At 42.3% G+C, this 17,798-nt stretch overlaps 1 protein-coding gene across 1 annotated transcript; it reads left to right on the top strand.

Annotated features, from left to right (window-relative positions):
- The first annotated feature begins 3,464 nt into the window (after nt 1-3,464).
- Nucleotides 3,465-15,314, top strand: neu4 (sialidase 4). The gene is made up of 2 exons (XM_080186127.1): nt 3,465-3,665; nt 14,193-15,314. Exons 1-2 carry the CDS (start codon nt 3,465-3,467, stop codon nt 15,312-15,314), a joined length of 1,323 nt encoding a protein of 440 aa, XP_080042253.1.
- The last annotated feature ends 2,484 nt before the right edge of the window (nt 15,315-17,798 follow it).

Genomic DNA, 17,798 nt, shown 5'->3' with positions numbered 1-17,798 from the left:
AAGTTCTCCCTGTGTCTGCATGGGTTTACTCCAGGTTTTCCTACAATCTGAAAAATGTGCTGGTTAGTTGTATTGGCCATGCTAAATTCTCCCTCAGTGTTCTTGAACAGGCACCAGAGTGTGGTGACTAGGGGATTTTCACAGTAACTTCATTGCAGTGTTAATGTAAGCCGACTTGTTACACTAATAAAAAAACAATAAAGTTGATAATGAATCAAAAGGAGACAGGGGGACATGTGAGTGGTCCATCTAAGAGCCAATTTTTAAGGATTGCCTTAAAAAGGCAGAGAGAGATAGAGAAGAATAGAAGATTAGGAAGAGAAATTTCAAAGTTTAGGGCCTAAAAAGTACTGTCACTAATAGTTAGGGTGCAGGAAGAGAAGTAAGAGGTTGGAACTGGAGGAATGTAGAGTTCTTGTAAGGTTGTAGGACTGGAAGGGGTGACAGGTGCAGGAAAGAGTGAGTCTATGCAATAGTTTGAACAGGAAGGAAACATTCCAATAATTGAAAATAAATTATAGTCAGATTTCACCTCTGGAGCCCCAGTTGTACATTAAGGTGGGAGGGGGGGGGTCAGTTTAGCTCAGATGGTTTTGATTTGATTTTATTAATTATTGTCATGTGTATTAGCATACAGTGAAAAGTTGTTTCTTGGGCTCTATACACGCAAAGCATACCGTTCATTGAGAATGTAGTGTTAGTCATAGTTGATCTTGTAGAGAGACATCAACTTAACGCAAAGTAGGTCCAATCAAAAGTCTGATGGCTGCAGGGAAGAAGCTGTTATGTTGGTTGTATATGACCTCAGACTTTTGTATCTTTTTCCTGATGGAAGAACAAAGAACAAAAACAGCCTGGGAAACAGGCCCTTCGGCCCAATGAGCCCGCGCCGCCATCTCAACACCACCAGTCCCCCCCTCCACCCATGACCCCCATCCATTGTTTTATGGCCATCCAGATTGAGGGAAACTAATTTAGGGACAATTTATTACTTCCAATCAGCCTAACAGCACATCTTTGGGGTGTGGCGGGAAACCGGAGCACCCGGAGAAAACCCACGCAAGCATGGGGAGAATGCGCAAACTCCCATAGACACTGGCCCAAATCCATGTGTCTGCACAGCAAACAGTGATAGTCACTGAGCTGTCGTGTTGCCCAGCATCTGGTCCAGTTAAAGCACACACTAATGACATGAAGCACTAGGCCACTCTTGAACATTCAAGAGCAGCCCAAGTACGACCCATTGCATGTATGCCCCTCGTTGGACAACAAGGCGGACCGACTTAAAACCTGTGAATTAAAAGAGAAAAGACATTATTATCATACCATATCCATTTACCTTACCAGGGACGCCCCAATGCTAATGAACCTTATTTAAAACAATCTCCTATATCCACCCATCTCCAACCCACTCATGTGCCTGTCTAAGTTACTCTTAAACAACTCTAGCATGTTTGCCTCCACCACCTTACTTGGCAGAGCATTCCATACCCCCACTACCCTCTGTGTGAAAAACCTCCCTCTAATATCTGTGTTATACCTCTCCCCCCTCACCTTAAGCCCATGGCCCCTCGCACTGTGTGTCTCTAACATAGGAAATAGCTTACCTCTGTTTACCCTATCTATGATGTGGATATGCTGGCGTTGGACTGGGGTAAACACAGTAAAAAGTCTGACAACACCAGATTTTAGTCCAACCGATTTATTTGATAGTAAACTCACAAGCTTTCGGGTTAGCCCCTTCGTCAGGCGAATGGAGAGTTCTGGCCTCAGACAGAGCATATAAAGCACAGACAGTTACTTGTGAGCTTGTGAGTTTACTATCAAATAAATCGGTTGGACTAAAACCTGGTGTTGTCAGACTTTTTACTGTGTTTACTCTATCTATACCCTTCATAATCTTATATACCTCTATTAGATCCCCCCTCAGTCGCCGTCTTTCAAGGGAAAACAGCCCCAATTTGTTCAATCTTTCCTCATACCCCAGTCCTTCCATACCAGGCAACATCCTGGTAAACCTCCTCTGCACTCTCTCCAGAGTCTCCACGTCCTTCCTGTAGTAAGGCGACCAGAACTGGACGCAGTACTCAAAAAGAGGCCTAACCAACGTTCTGTACAACTGCAACATTAGACTCCAGCTCTTATATTCTATACCCCTTCCTATGAAGGCTAACATACCATAGGCTTTCTTCACAACCTTCTCCACTTGCACTGCCACCTTCAAAGACTTGTGCACTTGCACCCCCAGGTCCCGCTGCGTTTCTATACTCTTTATAGGTTTACCCTTTATCATATAACTCCCCCCCTACATTATTCCGGCCAAAATGCATCACCTCACATTTATCCGGATTAAACTCCATTTGCCATGTATCTGCCCAATATACCAGCCTATCAATATCCTGCTGTATCGCCAGACACTGCTCCTCACTGCCTGCCAAAGAAGGTGGAGGAGAGAATGTCTGGGGTGCATGGAGTCCTTAATTATGCTGGCTGCTTTGCTGAGGCAGTGGGAAGTGTAGGCAAAGTCAATGGATGGGAGGCTGGTTTGCGTGATGGATTGGGTTACATTCATGACCTTTTGTAGTTTCTTGCAGCCTTGGGCAGAGCATAAGCCATACCAAGCTGTGAAACAACCAGAAAGAATGCTTTCTATGGTGCATCTGTAAAAGTTGGTGAGAGTCGTGGCTGTCGTGCCAAAATTTCCTTAGTCTTCTGAGAAAGTGGAGGCACTGGTGGGCTTTCTTAACTATAGTGTTGGGGTGGGGCAGGGGTGCAGGACAGGTTGTCGGTGATCCCCACATCCAAAAACCTGAAGGTATTTACCATTTCTAATTTATCTCAGTCAGTGTAGCAGAGTAACACCAATGCCGTGGGCTCAGTTCTCCTACTGGCTAAAGTTATTCATGAAGGTCCCACCTTCTCCCTCAACTAAGGTGTGGTGATCCCCAGTTTAATTCCGCACCAGTCAGCTCTCCCCCATCAAAGGACAGAGCAGCCGAGGGTCCGCTGGGACTATAGCGAATTTACCTCCCTACGTTAGGACTTGTGTTGAGTATCAAGTGTTCAAAGGGAGAGCAGGAGCTAATCCTGAGACTCTTTACAAATGTTCATTAGTCAAAGGAGGGTGTAGATTGGGGAGTGTGAGTGTAGATCTGAGATTGGTGGCCGGACAGATCTATTCACGGAATCAATAGGATTCTTAATTGAAATAAAGGCACTCAGCGAATTTGGGTTAACAATGCGGATTGTTCTACTGATTACAGACACAGTGCTCACTCAGTGAAACTCTGAGCGAGCAGTTTATTAGTCAGCTAGAAGCAGCTAGAATATTGCAGTTCAGTAATAAACTGAGCGCTGTCCTGGTAGGTTTCTTGTGTCTATAGCTGATTCAAGGTGAACTCTCTCTCTCACTCCCCTAGTCTTTCCCCAGTTTTATTCTTTAACCCACCAGCAGACTCAGTGAGATGAGCTCCCGCTATGTTCCTGCTAAGACCATATTATTCGAACAGGATAAGAAGGGGATCACGTACCGGATCCCCGCTCTCTTGTATCTGTCCGACTCGGGGACTATTCTTGCCTTCGCTGAACAGAGAATGAGTCCGGCTGATGCTGATGCGAATGTGCTGGTGCTTCGCCGAGGGAAGGTCTCCAGGACCCATGTGGAGGTGAGTCTGAGTCTCAGTGAACCAGTGACTTACATAGACAGAAACAGGCAGACCATGGGCAGATAAAGGGACAGACAGACGCCACTCACCCCAGAGCTGAGCCAGGCTCTACCCAACACCCATTACCTTTGTTCTGTCATTTACACACTCTGATTTCTTCTTTTAAAAAAATAACTTAACCCTTAAAGTTACAAAACCAATGCTTGGAATGGACCAGGCAAACCCAATTCCATTTGCTTACTCCAAAAACCAAATTCCAATCATGATCCTCACAAGAGGGAGAGACAAATAAGATCTGAACTGTCAAAATAAAGCATTGCACCCCATCTGGGGCTTGATCCCACACCTCCATCTATGGCTGGCCCTCTATTCGGAGCCACCGCCCCCACCCATTGAAGAACAGAAATGCAAAATCTCAGTAAGGTCTGACAGCATCTGTGGAGAGAGAACACTTCATTAAATCCATAGTGTGAAAGGAGCTATTTGGCTCACTGAGTCTGCACTGATCACACTACCCAATTCCTATAACCTCACCCATTTACCCTGCTAATCCCCAAAGTTAATTTAGTACAGTCAATCAACCTAACCTACACATCTTTAGAAGGAAAGAAACTGGAGTACCTGGAGGGAACCCATGCAGACATGGGGAGAAGGTACAAACTCTGCCCAGACAGTGATCCAAGGCTGGAATTGAACCTGGGTCCCTGTTGCTGAGGCAGCAGTGTTACTAACCACTACCACTCCTGGAGTCTGGATGATTCTTTGTCAGACTCAACTTGAGAGTTTGACGAGTAGTCATTATTTCATAATCCAACTCATTTTTCCCTGTGCATAAAAAAATTTTGCTATTGAATCAATTTCAAAATGAAACTGCCTGAAAATCAGGAAAACCACAGTTTTTTTTGTTAAATTATAATTGTAAGAGAGAAAATATGATCAACACATTAAGTATAGACTTCACTGGATGCAGCAAAATGTAATTATTGATGTAGCCTATCCCACCCTACCAGGGAGGTTTAATGATGGGATGTTGAGAGAAAATAGGTGTCTGCCCAGTTAAGTTTCCACCTAAAAGCAACATGTTGCTCTGTATTCCAAAGGTGCTTTTTAAACAAGAAATTTGTCATAAATGACAGTCAAATTTTTTTGTGTGTAGATGCATAATAAATGTGTACTGTCTGATCTTGAACATTTAGTTTGAATGTATATGCTGACCAGAAGAATTTGCAAAATTCTGGCACCAATTTCCTTTTGGGCCAGAATCTGGCCTGAATAAACTGGAAAAGGGATCTGAAACTGCCCCCCTCCACCCCCCCCCAGATATTAAATATACTGTATAATAGTACAAAGTGGAAAGATCATATTTGATGACACATTCCACATTGGTTGTGAAGGATGGCTGTTTTGGTAAAATGGTTGTCAGAAAAATAGTTTGAAAAACACTAGTGTATATAATTGTCTCTGGGATTGCTGGCAACATAAATCTTCATGTTGTAGCACCAGGCCTAAAGTCAGTAAATGGTCAAATACTTCAGGTGACTTAACAAAATACCCCACTGGCTTCTCAAGGCCAAGTTTGTCTTCCTGCAGTAACACAGTTCCTACACCAATGTTACACTCGTCCATTGTTACTTTGAATGGCTTATCGTAGTTGGGTGCTACTAACACTAGTTTGTCATCAACACAGTTATTAAATATTTGAATGTTTGGCAATCCTGCATCCAGATAGAATGTTTGTTCCTCTTTAAGAGCTCGGAGAAGTGATACCATGCTGCTAAATTTGAAACAAATAGAAGCTGCTAGTGCCCAGAAATTAAATTTCTTTTCAATTTGGTAGGTTCGAGGGAAAATTCCAAATGTACTTTTGCATCGCATGGGATCCTTTGACCATATCCCACTGTGACCTAGGTATGAAACTTGGGCTTTAGCGAATTCACTTTTTCTTTTGCTAGGTTCATCATGTGTTTTTTTTTGCCATTCATAGGACATGGGCCTCACTGGCCAGAATTTATTGCCCAAGGGCAGTTGCGTCTACCACATTGCTCTTGCTCTGGAATCTCACGTAGGCCAGACTACATAAAGATGGTAGATTTCCTTCCCTGAAGGACATTAGTGAACCAGATGGTTTTTCTGACAATCAGCAACTGTTTCATGGTCATCAGTAGATTCTTAATTCCAGATTTTTTAAATTAAATCTGCTGTGGTAGGATTTGAACTTGGGTCCCCAGAACATTAGCTGAGTTTCTGGATTGATAGTCTACTGATAATACCATTAGGTCATCACCTCAAAATTTGGTTTGTTATAGGCAGTGCTGTTAGGTGACATAAGTGTTCTTTCCAACTCTGGCTGAATGCCACCAAATCATTATGTATGGCACAGTGACTCAATCCTCAAATCAGCTGGTTAATGAACCACTGAAAAGTTATGGGTGTGTTCTTCATCCCGAACAGCAGCATTTTGAATTGATAAAGTCCTTGTAGAATTGGAAACACAAATATCCTTTGCTGTATTAGTGCAAGTTATTTGCCAAGAACAAGTCTATTTTAATGAATTTTGATTGTCCAACATGCTCTATACCATCTTCTAAATGTGGTGTAGAGAATGAATCCCTCTTGGCTGCAGCATTCACTCGCCTGTAGTTCATGCATAGTTTCTGGGTTTCATCCACTTTGGGCGCCAGGTCAAAAGGGAACTCCAGTCACTAGAACTTAATTCAATCCGATCATTTCAGAGCATATACTCAATTTCCTTTTGTGCCTGCAATAACTCAGCTGAACTTAACCTCTATAAATATTGTTTGGAAGGGTGACCCCCACATCTAGGTTGTGTTGTTGTTGATCCCACAAATACATTTATAGGACTGCAGTAACTCTGTCAGTTCACTCCAGCTCTTGCCTGGGAGATGACTTAACCACTAGTTTAATTTTCCAGTACTCCTCATTGAGTTCCACGTAATTCATTTGGGAAATGTCATAATTTGCCCTCTCTAATTCCCCCTGCTTTGTTACTAACAAGGCCTCCTGTTTGCTCTCATCTCCTCTACTCCAATACTACTTTAACATGTTCACATGACACACTTGTGATTTGGGGTGTGTACCAGATAGATTATCTTGATCAATTTCCTTTTCTATATGATACACCTACTGAATCTCACTTTCAAAGCTAGATTTGAGAATCCCCTGACACAGCAGTCTGTCTCTTTTCCCCCCCGCCCCCCCACCATTGTAAAACTGAAGTGGGACCATCCCATTAACCTTTGCTTTCATTCTTTGCTGTGCTGTTGTTAAATATTTTTTGTCACCTCAGTGGTTCCATTCAGTTGTTGCCTGAAATTTGAGATGTCGTTTCTGACTTCATATTTAATAACCATGAATTAATTTCAATGGCCCTCTTGCCTGTAGATCAATTTGAAAGGACTAAATTTGATAGATTCATTTGATGCATCCTAATTGCAAATAATAAAAATAGAATCTTTGTCCCAATCATGAGTGTCATCTTGGTTATAAGCCCTCATCATAGTTTTCAAAGTCTGGTGCCATCTCTAGTGCACCCTGGGACTCAGGATGATAGCTGATGAGTTATACTGTTTGATCTTCAGTTTAGTCATCTCTTTGAATAGTTCTGACATACAATTTGACCCCTAGTCTGATTGTATAATCCTTTGGTAAGCCATATCTAGTAAAGAATTTGATGCATTTATCTACTCTAGTGGTAATTGTTCTTGAGGGTATGGCTTCAGGGAATGGGGTGGATATGAATATGGTAATTAACAAATAGTCATTCCTGCTTTGCATTCTTGACAACACCACCCCCATGCAGGTGATTAGGAACCTTGTAAAAAAAATTTTCAGGTGCTGGAGTATGGATTAAAGATATGGACATGATTACTGTTTGTGGTTTTTCTATTACCTAGAGGTGATAGGTTTGGCAAAAAAATTACTACACCCTTGTGTAGTCCAGGCTCTTTGGATTTTGTCTTGGGGTTTTCTTTCTTCTGAGGTGTCCCCTAAATGGAATCTGGGCTATCATCAATCTCTTTACTAATTGGACGGTAATGGTGTACTTCTGCACTAACAACATATGATAGTCACTGTTTTCTCACTATGTACAGGAGAACATTAGTAACACTCACAGATACTTTGAGATTCCAGTGCAGAGTATGTGGTCTGTTTTTAAATTGAGTCATTCTATGCAATTCAGTCTACCTCTTTTGAATTGAAAACATTGGTTTCGTTCTCTCTCATTCTCATGCAGCTTGCTGCAGATAGTATCAAATAACCTGATCTCACTGGCCTTACCCTGGATTTGCAACTCCTCTCTTGTCTTTATTTATGGGCTGTGATTGCATCACTATGCAATCCCAGAAAAACACCAGAATGGTCTGTTTATAATTGCTCTGCTGGAATGTCTACCAGCATCATGACCATCTAGGATCCTGTTATATCATTCCCAGAATGAATTGAATGCCTGCTATGGGTAGCGTTTGAACCACACCTACTACCACTACTTCCTGGATTTTCAAGCTACTCTGAAGTTTTCTTTATTAAAGGTATTTTTGTTTCTCCATGAATGCTGCAAATTAACATCCTCACTTGCAACATCTCTTCTGGGCAACAAATATCTCTACCCTATAATATTGGGGGTTGACTCACACCTGCATCTTGTAATATTTTAATATCCTTTCCTATTCCATCCTGCCCACATGGAAATATTTCACCATTGCACACAAAGGCCAGAATTTTCTGACTGCTCATGCCAGCAGGATTCCCCCATCCCACTGCAGTGAAGAGATTTGACTTGTCCTCAATCTGTCTTTACTGCAGCAGGAACATGGTGTGAACAGGCAATAAGATCGTGCCCAATATTTTATGAATACATCCATCACATTCTGTCGCTGTGCAAGTGGTACACACTTTGTCATTCCTTTTTTTTTTTGTCTGCTCTTGCACTTATCAAAGCAATTGGCTTTTCTGATTTTTTTTCCCCAGTTTTTAAGATTCCTTTGTAAGATGGATGTCCTGAATGGAATGACTCTAATCTCCAGCGTACTTCTCTGGCATGGCCCAGTTTATTGCAATGACAATATCTGACTCTTATCTCACCCTTCCAACAGACTTGGGTTTATTTTGAGGAAGCATCCTTGAAGATTCATACCACTCCCCCTCTGTGACCTGTCCTCTCCCGCATCTTCCCAATTTCTATCTTTCTCTGATTTGAAGGTGGGTTTGAAGAAAAGCTCTGGTTTATAAACAGACTCATGCTTATCTGTAAGTTCTGCAGCTTATCTGCCTGTTCTAACCTTTCTGTTCCTCAACATGTGTTCTAATCAAGGTAGGCAATGAGCCTTTAAATTTCTCCAGCAAAATTATCTCTAAATTCTTCATAGCTTTTGTCTATTTTCAGTGACTGTATCCATTATCAAAATGACTTGTTTAACCATTTTGAATTTAATGTACATCTGTCCAGATCTCTCAACTCTTGTCTGCAGGCCTCTCGTACCAGCTTTCTTCACTGCCTCAGGAGATGCATATATCACACTAGCTCTACCTACAAATTTTGCTTGTACAAGCAGGATCCAAATATTTAGGGGACATCTCAGCTGTCTAGTTGTTTTTTCAAAAGTGCAAAAAATGTCTCCGTTAGCTTTTCATTGAATTTTGGGAGACCATGTACATGTTAAACATTTCCCTGCTGGTTTCCTGTCTAGAACCATTTTCCTCTTTCAGCCCTGTGCCTGCTGCAATTTGGCCCTCGCCCTCAGCATTTTCAATTGCCTTGGTTCTTCTTGTTCCCTTCCTCTCTCTTCTGCATCTCTAGATTTAATTGCTATGTCTCTTTCTACTTGAAGCTTAGCTAGTTCAATTTCTTCCATTCTCAATATTGGATGTGACTACCCCTCTTTTTTAGGTTTGAAAAATTTGGCAGCATATTTAATTATCTAAGCCATCTTAGGCCTTCTAGATAAAGACATCCAATTTATTTGCCAATTCCATCAATTTAGTTGCTATGATTACATTGTCTACTTCCAGGTAAGACTGAACTTCCTCCAGAGCCATTGTGCAGCCATTTTTTTTAAATGACACATTTCCCCCTCAGTTGCCTGTGTCTTTCCTGTTATTAGGTTCAAAGTCAAAATCCCCAAACCCGAGGAATTTAAGGTTTTTAGAATTCTGGATTCAATTTTCTGGGGTGATGCTCAGCTGATTTGTTATCTGTGTGGGTGTCCCAACCTGGGGCACTGATTTGCGGTGGTACATAGTTTACATGACAGGAATGGTGTCAGGAGCCACATTTGAAACCCAGTTGTAGTATAATACTTGTCAAAGACTGTTGATTTCCATAAAGAAATGATATACTTGAACAGAAACATGATCTAAGACAGTTGTATTACACACCCACACAGGTTAAGGGGGAAATTGCCTCTTTGTTTACAAGATCAGAACTGAGAACTTCCCTCTACCCAAACATCTAATTCAGTAGACCCATAAGTAAAGGCCAGCCTATAGTGACCACACTGCATATGATTGACTTGTTACTCTGGAGAATGTCTCCTTGATTCAGTGAAAATATGGTTTTAATTGTCTGCACAAAGGTTTCTGCAATCTTCTGGTTTGTTAGCTGGAGCCAGCTTACAGATTGCTAGATGGAATCTGCCTCCTGCATCCAAGAAAAGATTTCCAATTGCACCATTGTTTGAAGATTCTCTCTGGATATTTGGCTGATTGTCCCCTCAGCTTCTATTAGTTCTAAAAGATTAATATGTGCATGTCTCCCCTGAATGTTGCAACTATCTAGCCAAAGTGTTTGCTATTAGCAGAACAATTTGGTCTTATCTACAGTTGTTAATCTCATTTATTGGATTCACATTCTATGAAATGCTGGTGGCTGTGAACATGCTGGCATAATCATGACACTGTTTCAAGTTCTTTAGCTCTGACCAAGGGTCATCCAGATGTGAAACATTAGCTCTGTTCTCAGATTTTTTGTCAGATTCCTGCATCAGCACTAATTTGCTTTTTTACCATGTGTATGACTGTGCCAGGTTCTGTGGTCACAATCCTATTCTCAGTCTATTCACCCGCTCAACAGGAGTTACTGGATCAGAATTCAAGCCCTCAAAGGTACCGAGCCTCATTGTATATCCTTAACCTACTCTGCATAGACTGGAATTGACCTAGCTGACACTGGACAGTCTGTTTAATCCATTTCAGGGCTGACAAAGTCGGGGTGGGGGTTATAAGAGGAAGGTTGTCTTTCTCTTCCAGCTCTAACCTTGTGCATCTATCTCTCTCTCTCTTTTGGGCCATAGGAATGAAAAAAGGACACTTGTTCCCTCCAGTCTGCTGGCCATTAGTGACCCACATATATCTCTCATTCCTTTAACCAACAATAAGTCCTTCTCAGACTTAAAAATTTAAATGGTCCAGTACCAGTCACTGGTGGAAGACAATTCTAAATTTTTCTATACAAATTTATCTATTTTCCTTTTCCTGAAGTGTATGGCTCCAATTCTTTTAGACTATGCCTCCAATTATAGTGCCCCCCCCACCCCAGTTCTGGAACCAGTAGAAATAGTTCAATATCTGTTCCTCTAACATTAAATTACCCCTGTTAAAGCTTCTCATTTCAGTAATTATAAGCTTAGTTGTTGTAATTCATCTATGTAATTTATCCCTAGCAGTCCAGGTATCATTCTGATAAATCTACAGTCTACTGCCCTCCCCCCAGGTCAGTGTACCCAGTTCAGTGACACTGGATGTAGTCTAACCAGGGCTTTGTACAGCTAAAGCATGTCTTCTATCCTCTATTCCTTTTGAGATCAAGAAGTTAACATTCCATTAATCTATTTTGATGATTTTCCAAATCAATTTATGACACTTAAATGATCTGTATACATGTACCTTTGCTGCTTTAGTCATCCATTTTTTGTTGTTTTTGCTCTAAGGGGTATTAACCACTTTGGTCTCATCAGATGTTCAGGGAACACTTCCCATTGATCAACTACCATTTTACACATTAACAGATTTGCTTAGTTTATTGTGGAGTCTCTGTCCCATTGCACTAGAATCCATGTGATACTTTGGGGTGAACAGGATCAAAGGATATTTGGTGGGGGAGGTGAGATCAGGTTATTGATTTGGATGATCAGCAATGGTCATGAAGGGCCAAATAGCCACTGCCCCCTATTTTCTATGTAAGGTTCAAATATTAGTTACTCTGCATTTCTCCCTTTCAAACATTTGTTGAAATCTTTTATCACTATTTGATAAATGTTCCCACATGTTATACTGTTAATGTCATGAGACCAAAATATTGGTTCTAGGACATCTTGTGTTGCAGAAAAACACTTCCTTGTTCCAACCAAATGAATGTTGTTTGTGACGTACTTGTATTTATAAAGTTTCACTGCTTGTTTATCTCCCATTTATAATCTCATTTAGGTGATTTCATCCTTCATCACTCAAGCTGTTCTATACTCTTCCTCTTTGTAGATCAAGTGAGCTTTACTTGTTGCCCTGACTATTTTGCAACTATTATCATGGTCATGTCTATCATCATACGAGCCAAGTTGAATTTGTGCCTACGATTCAGTTTGTCCTCTTTCATATCTACATCTTGCTGTAAATATTGCAACAATCCTGTCAGTGTTTTGCCTTTGTCTTTTTTTCTTTGTCCTGAGTCTTGAATGTTGAAGCCATTTGTAATATTCACATTACCAAGTTCAAAACAACATAAGCCAGTATTTCTATACCCTGCATCTTGTCTGTACTAGTTCCCACATTACATATTTGAGCAATTGAGAGGGAGCACTAAGCCGATGAGATGACATTTCCAGCTTTTAGCTTCCAATAGAGATCCTTGGCGTGCTGAAGGTAATTCTCATGATGTGGAGATGCCAGCATTGGACTTGGGTAAACACAGTAAGAAGTCTCTCAACACCAGGTTAAAGTCCAACCAGTTTATTTAATAGTAATCTTTCCCACACCTGACGAAGGAACACTGTTTCTGAAAGCTTACATAAGAACATAATTTTATAAGAAATAGGAGCAGGAGTAGGCCATCTAGCCCTTCGAGCCTGCCCCGACATTCAATAAGATCATGGCTGAACTGAAGTGGCTCAGTTCCACTTTCCTGCTTTCTCCCCATAACCCTTAATCCCCTTGCCTACCAAAAACCTATCTACCTGTGTCTTAAATATATTTAGTGAGGTAGCCTCAAGCACTTCAACGGGCAGAGAATTCCAGAGATTCACCACCCTTTGAGTGAAGAAGTTCCTCCTCAACTCTGTTCTAAACTGCCCCCATCTTGAGGCTGTGCCCCCTAGTCCTGCTGTCCTTTGAGTGGGAAGAACCTCTCCACCTCTATCCTATCCATCCCATTCATCATCATATATGTCTCAATGAGATCTCCCCTCATCCTTGTAAACTCTAACAAATACAAGCCCAGTCTATTCAGCCTCTCCTCATAGCTCAACCCCCTCAACTCCGGCATCAGCCTAGTAAACCTCCTCTGCACTCCCTCCAAGGCCAAAATATCCTTGCACAGGTGCAGTGACCAAAACTGCACACGGTACACCAGCTGCAGCTTCACTGGTGCCCTGTACAGTTGCAGCAGACCTCCTACTTTTATATTCAATTCCCCTCGCTATGAAGGCCAGCATCCCAGCTTTTGGGATTACTATCAAATAAACTGGTTGGACTTTAACCTGGTGTTGAGAAACTTCTTGCTGTGTTTACCCCAGTCTAATGCTGGTATCTCTACATCATGACTATCACCTTTTGGTGTTGAGACCTCTTACTGTGCTAATGGTGAACCCAAATGATAATGGCTAATACTGGGAGGCCTGGTCAACTTGTGGAACTTCCAGATCACCTTAAGAGCTGAATGTTATAATGAGCATGTTTACTGCAGAGAAATGTAATGATTAAAACATGCAAAAAAACAAATTACAAAAATAATTGTGACTTAACCATAGTTTAATCACTTAATTTGTCAGTTTGACAGTGGGGAAATATGACAATAGGCAGCTGGGAAAGAAAAGTGGTAATCATTTGGGTTGGTGACAGGAGGGGGAAATATGGGTTGGGAGGGTACTTGGGTTTTGGGTGTGGGAAACAGTCTCCCCATGGAAGGGGAGAGAGAAATAAAGGTAAATTAATTTTAAAACTTGAAAAGGTAAGTAGAATATTGAAGGATGAAAGCCACAGTTAGAGATTTGTTAAAGTCATGAAATGGTTGCCTGAGTTTCTGCATTTGCTTTATCTAATCTCCAGGCTTCTAATTAAAAATGGAGATCCAATTTTATTGGAAGCTGGGGTCTCAATCTCTCATTGTAACTGGTGAAGAATTAACAAAACTTCTGAAGATGTTTATAGACATTTCTTCAGGGTTGTTGCTGATCTCCCACCAGATACATTGAGAGCCAGTGTGACCTTCCAGCTGGCTAGAGTGATCTGAAAGCTATGGTGTTCACCTGCTTTAAACCCATTACTCACTCTAACCCTCTCTCTCTTTCTTGCTTTCAGTGGGAGGATATGAAAACTCTCCATACTGCCCAGCTGGAGGGTCACAGGTCTATGAATCCATGCCCTGTGTATGACCATTCCACCAACACACTCTTCCTTCTCTTCATTGCAATCCTGGGGCACACCACAGAATCGTATCAACTTATTACAGGCAACAATGTGACTCGCCTCTGCTGTGTGAGCAGCACTGACCAAGGCCGGAGCTGGAGTGCCCTGATTGACCTGACAGACCCCACCATTGGCTGCTCCATTGAAGAATGGGCAACATTTGCTTTGGGCCCAGGGCATGGGATCCAGCTCAAGTCTGGGAGACTTGTTATCCCAGCATATGCCTATCACATTGACTCAAAGGAATGTTTTGGAAGAATCTGCAGATGCAGCCCTCATTCTTTCACTTTCTACAGTGATGACCATGGCAAGGTCTGGAAGTTTGGTAACTTCATTGACAAACTGGAGACTGTGGAGTGCCAGGTGGTTTCAGTGGATGGGGAAGATGGCCACAATGTCCTGTACTGTAATGCCAGGACACCATTGAATTTCAGAGCTCAGGCGCTCAGCACAGATGGTGGTGCTGTCTTCCAGTATGGGCAGTTCATTCCAAAGCTGGTGGAACCACCCCAGGGATGCCATGGAAGTGTCATTGGTTTTCCAGCCCCCATACACCCATGGTGTGAAGAGCTATCAGTTAAGTATGGCTTCCACTGGGCAAACCAGCAGCCAGCACTCCCTCCACATAAACACGTGAGTTTCAACTTCCAGATTCCAACTTGGGTCCTCTACTCTCACCCAACAAGTCCAGTGTCGCGGCTCCACCTGGGAGTTTATCTCAGTACTTTCCCGCAGGATCCCAGCAGCTGGACGGAGCCTTGGATTATCCATGAAGGACCCAGTGCTTACTCAGACCTGGCATTTATTGAGTTGGCCTCCAAAGTTCACGAGGCTCACCTCCCAGCAGTGGCGTTTGCTTGTCTTTATGAATGTGGATCCAAATCAGCATATGAGAAAATAGCGTTTAGCATGTTTACAATGCGTGAGTTACTGAACAATATTCCACACTGTGCCACACAATCCAAGGCAGAGCTTAGCATGACAACCAGTTCTGTCTGCTGTCCCATTGCATGAGTTAGAGGCAAATGATGGATGGTTAAAATGAGTTTACTTAATTAACTGCAGCAAATTCAGAAGGAATGATTTTAATTGGTCAAGCAAAATAAAATGACTTTATAGCAAACTGTTTTTTTTTCATTTATTTGTCTAAGGGAAGTGATTTGGTGGATCTGAGTGACACCAGAGTTTGAATTGATGCAAACTTGGTCTACCTAGTTAAATGCTGGCTTTATAAAATATACTAGTGTTTTTGTTTCATTTTAGAATAAAAACTTGCAATTCAAGGGAACTGTGGGTGCACCTATAATATATGGACTACAATTGTTCAAGAAGGCAGCTCATCCTTGCCTTCCTGAAGGCAATAATGCCCATGACAGCCATGTCCCAAGAATGAAATGCAAGCAATGTTTAACTGGCACCTTTTTATACCCCTGGAGTAAGTGCCAAGGGATGCTTACAATTTACACAAGTGCTAAAGATTGCCTGATTTTTGGTTACCATCTGTCTCCTCCGGGATTTCATCCTAGAAGAGATTCTATGGCAAATAAAATCAGGAAATGCCAGAATATCTCAGCAGATCTGACTGGCTCTGTACTCTCCCCACAGATGCAACATAACCCTCCATCAGAGATTAGGGTAGTAGATTGATGTTTACAGCATGGAAACAGGCTCTTCAGCCCAACTTGTCCATGCCACCTTTTTTTAAACAACCTCCAAGCTGATCCCAATTGCTTGTATTTGGCCTATATCCCTCTATACCCATCATACCCATATAACTATCTAAATACCTTTTTAAAAGATAAAAATTGTACCCACCTCTACTACCTCTGGCAGCTTGTTCTGGACACTCACCACCCTCTGTAGGGTGGGGGGGAGGAAATTGCCCCTCTGGACACTTTTTTTGTGTCTCTCTCCTCTCACCTTAAACCTAGCTAAGAGTAGTGGGTGAGAAGAGGAGTGGGAGAGGTTTAAATATCAACAAAGAATGACAAAGGTTGATAAAGAAGGGTAGGATAAACTATGAAGCTGGGCTAGTGCTTAATATAAAAAAGATGGTAAGAGTTTTTATAAATGTATAAAAAGGAAGAGGCTGGCTAGGGTGAACATTGGACCCTTAGAGGATGCAGGGGGACTTAATGGTAGGGGATGGGGAAATGGCTGAGGTCTTGAATAACTTTTTTGTTGTGGTCTTCATGGAGGAGGACATGAATAGTTTGCTGGGTGTTAGTGATGGAAACATGGTAGGAGTGGAGGGCCTGAATGACATTATTGTTACTAGAGAGGCAGGGCTTGAAAGACTGGAGGGACTGATTGTGGACAAGTCCCCAGGACCGGATGGAATGCATTCAAGGGTTCTGAAAGAAATGGCAGAGGTGATAGTGGATGCCTTGGTGATTATTTTCCAAACGTCGCTGGATTCTGGGGAAGTGCCAGAAGATTGGAAAATGGCTAATGTTACACCGTTGTTTAAGAAGGGTGGCTGGTAAAAGGCAGGGAATTATAGGCCAGTTAGTTTAACATCTGTTGTAGGTAAAACGTTAGAATCTGTGATCAAGGAGAAAATAGCGAGGCAGCTTGAATTGTTTGGTAGAGCGGATGCAGCACGGTTTTGTTAAGGGGAAGTCGTGTCTGACAAATTTATTGGAGTTCTATGAGGATGTGTCTAGGGCGGTGGATAGAGGAGAGCCGGTGGATGTGGTGTTTCTTGACTTTCAGAAGGCGTTTGATAAGGTGCCGCACAAGATGTTATTACAGAAGGTCAGGGGGCATGGAGTTGGGGGTAGGGTGTTAGCGTGGATAGGGGATTGGCTGTCAAATAGGAGGCAGAGTGGGTGTCAATGGGTGCTATTTGGATTGGCGGTTGGTGACTAGTGGGGTGCCCCAGGGGTCAGTGCTGGGGCCTCAGCTATTTACCATTTATATAGATGATCTGGAGGAGGGAACCGAGTGTATGGTGTCAAAATTTGCTGATGACACCAAGATTGGTGGAATGGCAAATTGCGCGGAGGGTGTGGTGAGTCTGCAGAAGGATCTAGATAGGCTGGGCGAATGGGCCAGGAACTGGCAAATGGAATTTAATGTTGGCAAGTGTGAAGTTGTCCACTTTTTCCTAGGAATAATGGTAGGAAGGACTATTACTTACATGGCAAAAAACTGCAGCATGTGACAGTGCAGAGGGACCTCGGGGTCCTTGTGCATGAGTTGCAAAAACCCAGCCTTGCAGGTGGTCAGGAAGGCAAATGGGATGCTGGCCTTCATAGTGAGGGGGATTGAATGTAAGAGTAGGGCGCTCTTACTGCAACTGTACAGGGCACTGATGAGGCCGCAGCTGGAGTACTGTGTGCAGTTTTGGTCGCCACACTTATGCAAGGGTATTTTTTCCTTGGGAATGCAGAGGGGGTTTACTAGGCTGATACCAGAGTTGAGGGGGTTGAACTGAGGAGAGGCTGAATAAACTAGACTTGTACTTGTTAGAGTTTAGAAGGATGAGGGGAGATC

This window comes from Carcharhinus amblyrhynchos, chromosome 3 (assembly GCF_965287045.1).
Source record: "Carcharhinus amblyrhynchos chromosome 3, sCarAmb.v2.hapA, whole genome shotgun sequence".
Classification (NCBI taxonomy): Eukaryota; Metazoa; Chordata; class Chondrichthyes; order Carcharhiniformes; family Carcharhinidae; genus Carcharhinus; species Carcharhinus amblyrhynchos.
This window is presented reverse-complemented; position numbering and strand designations above follow the sequence as displayed.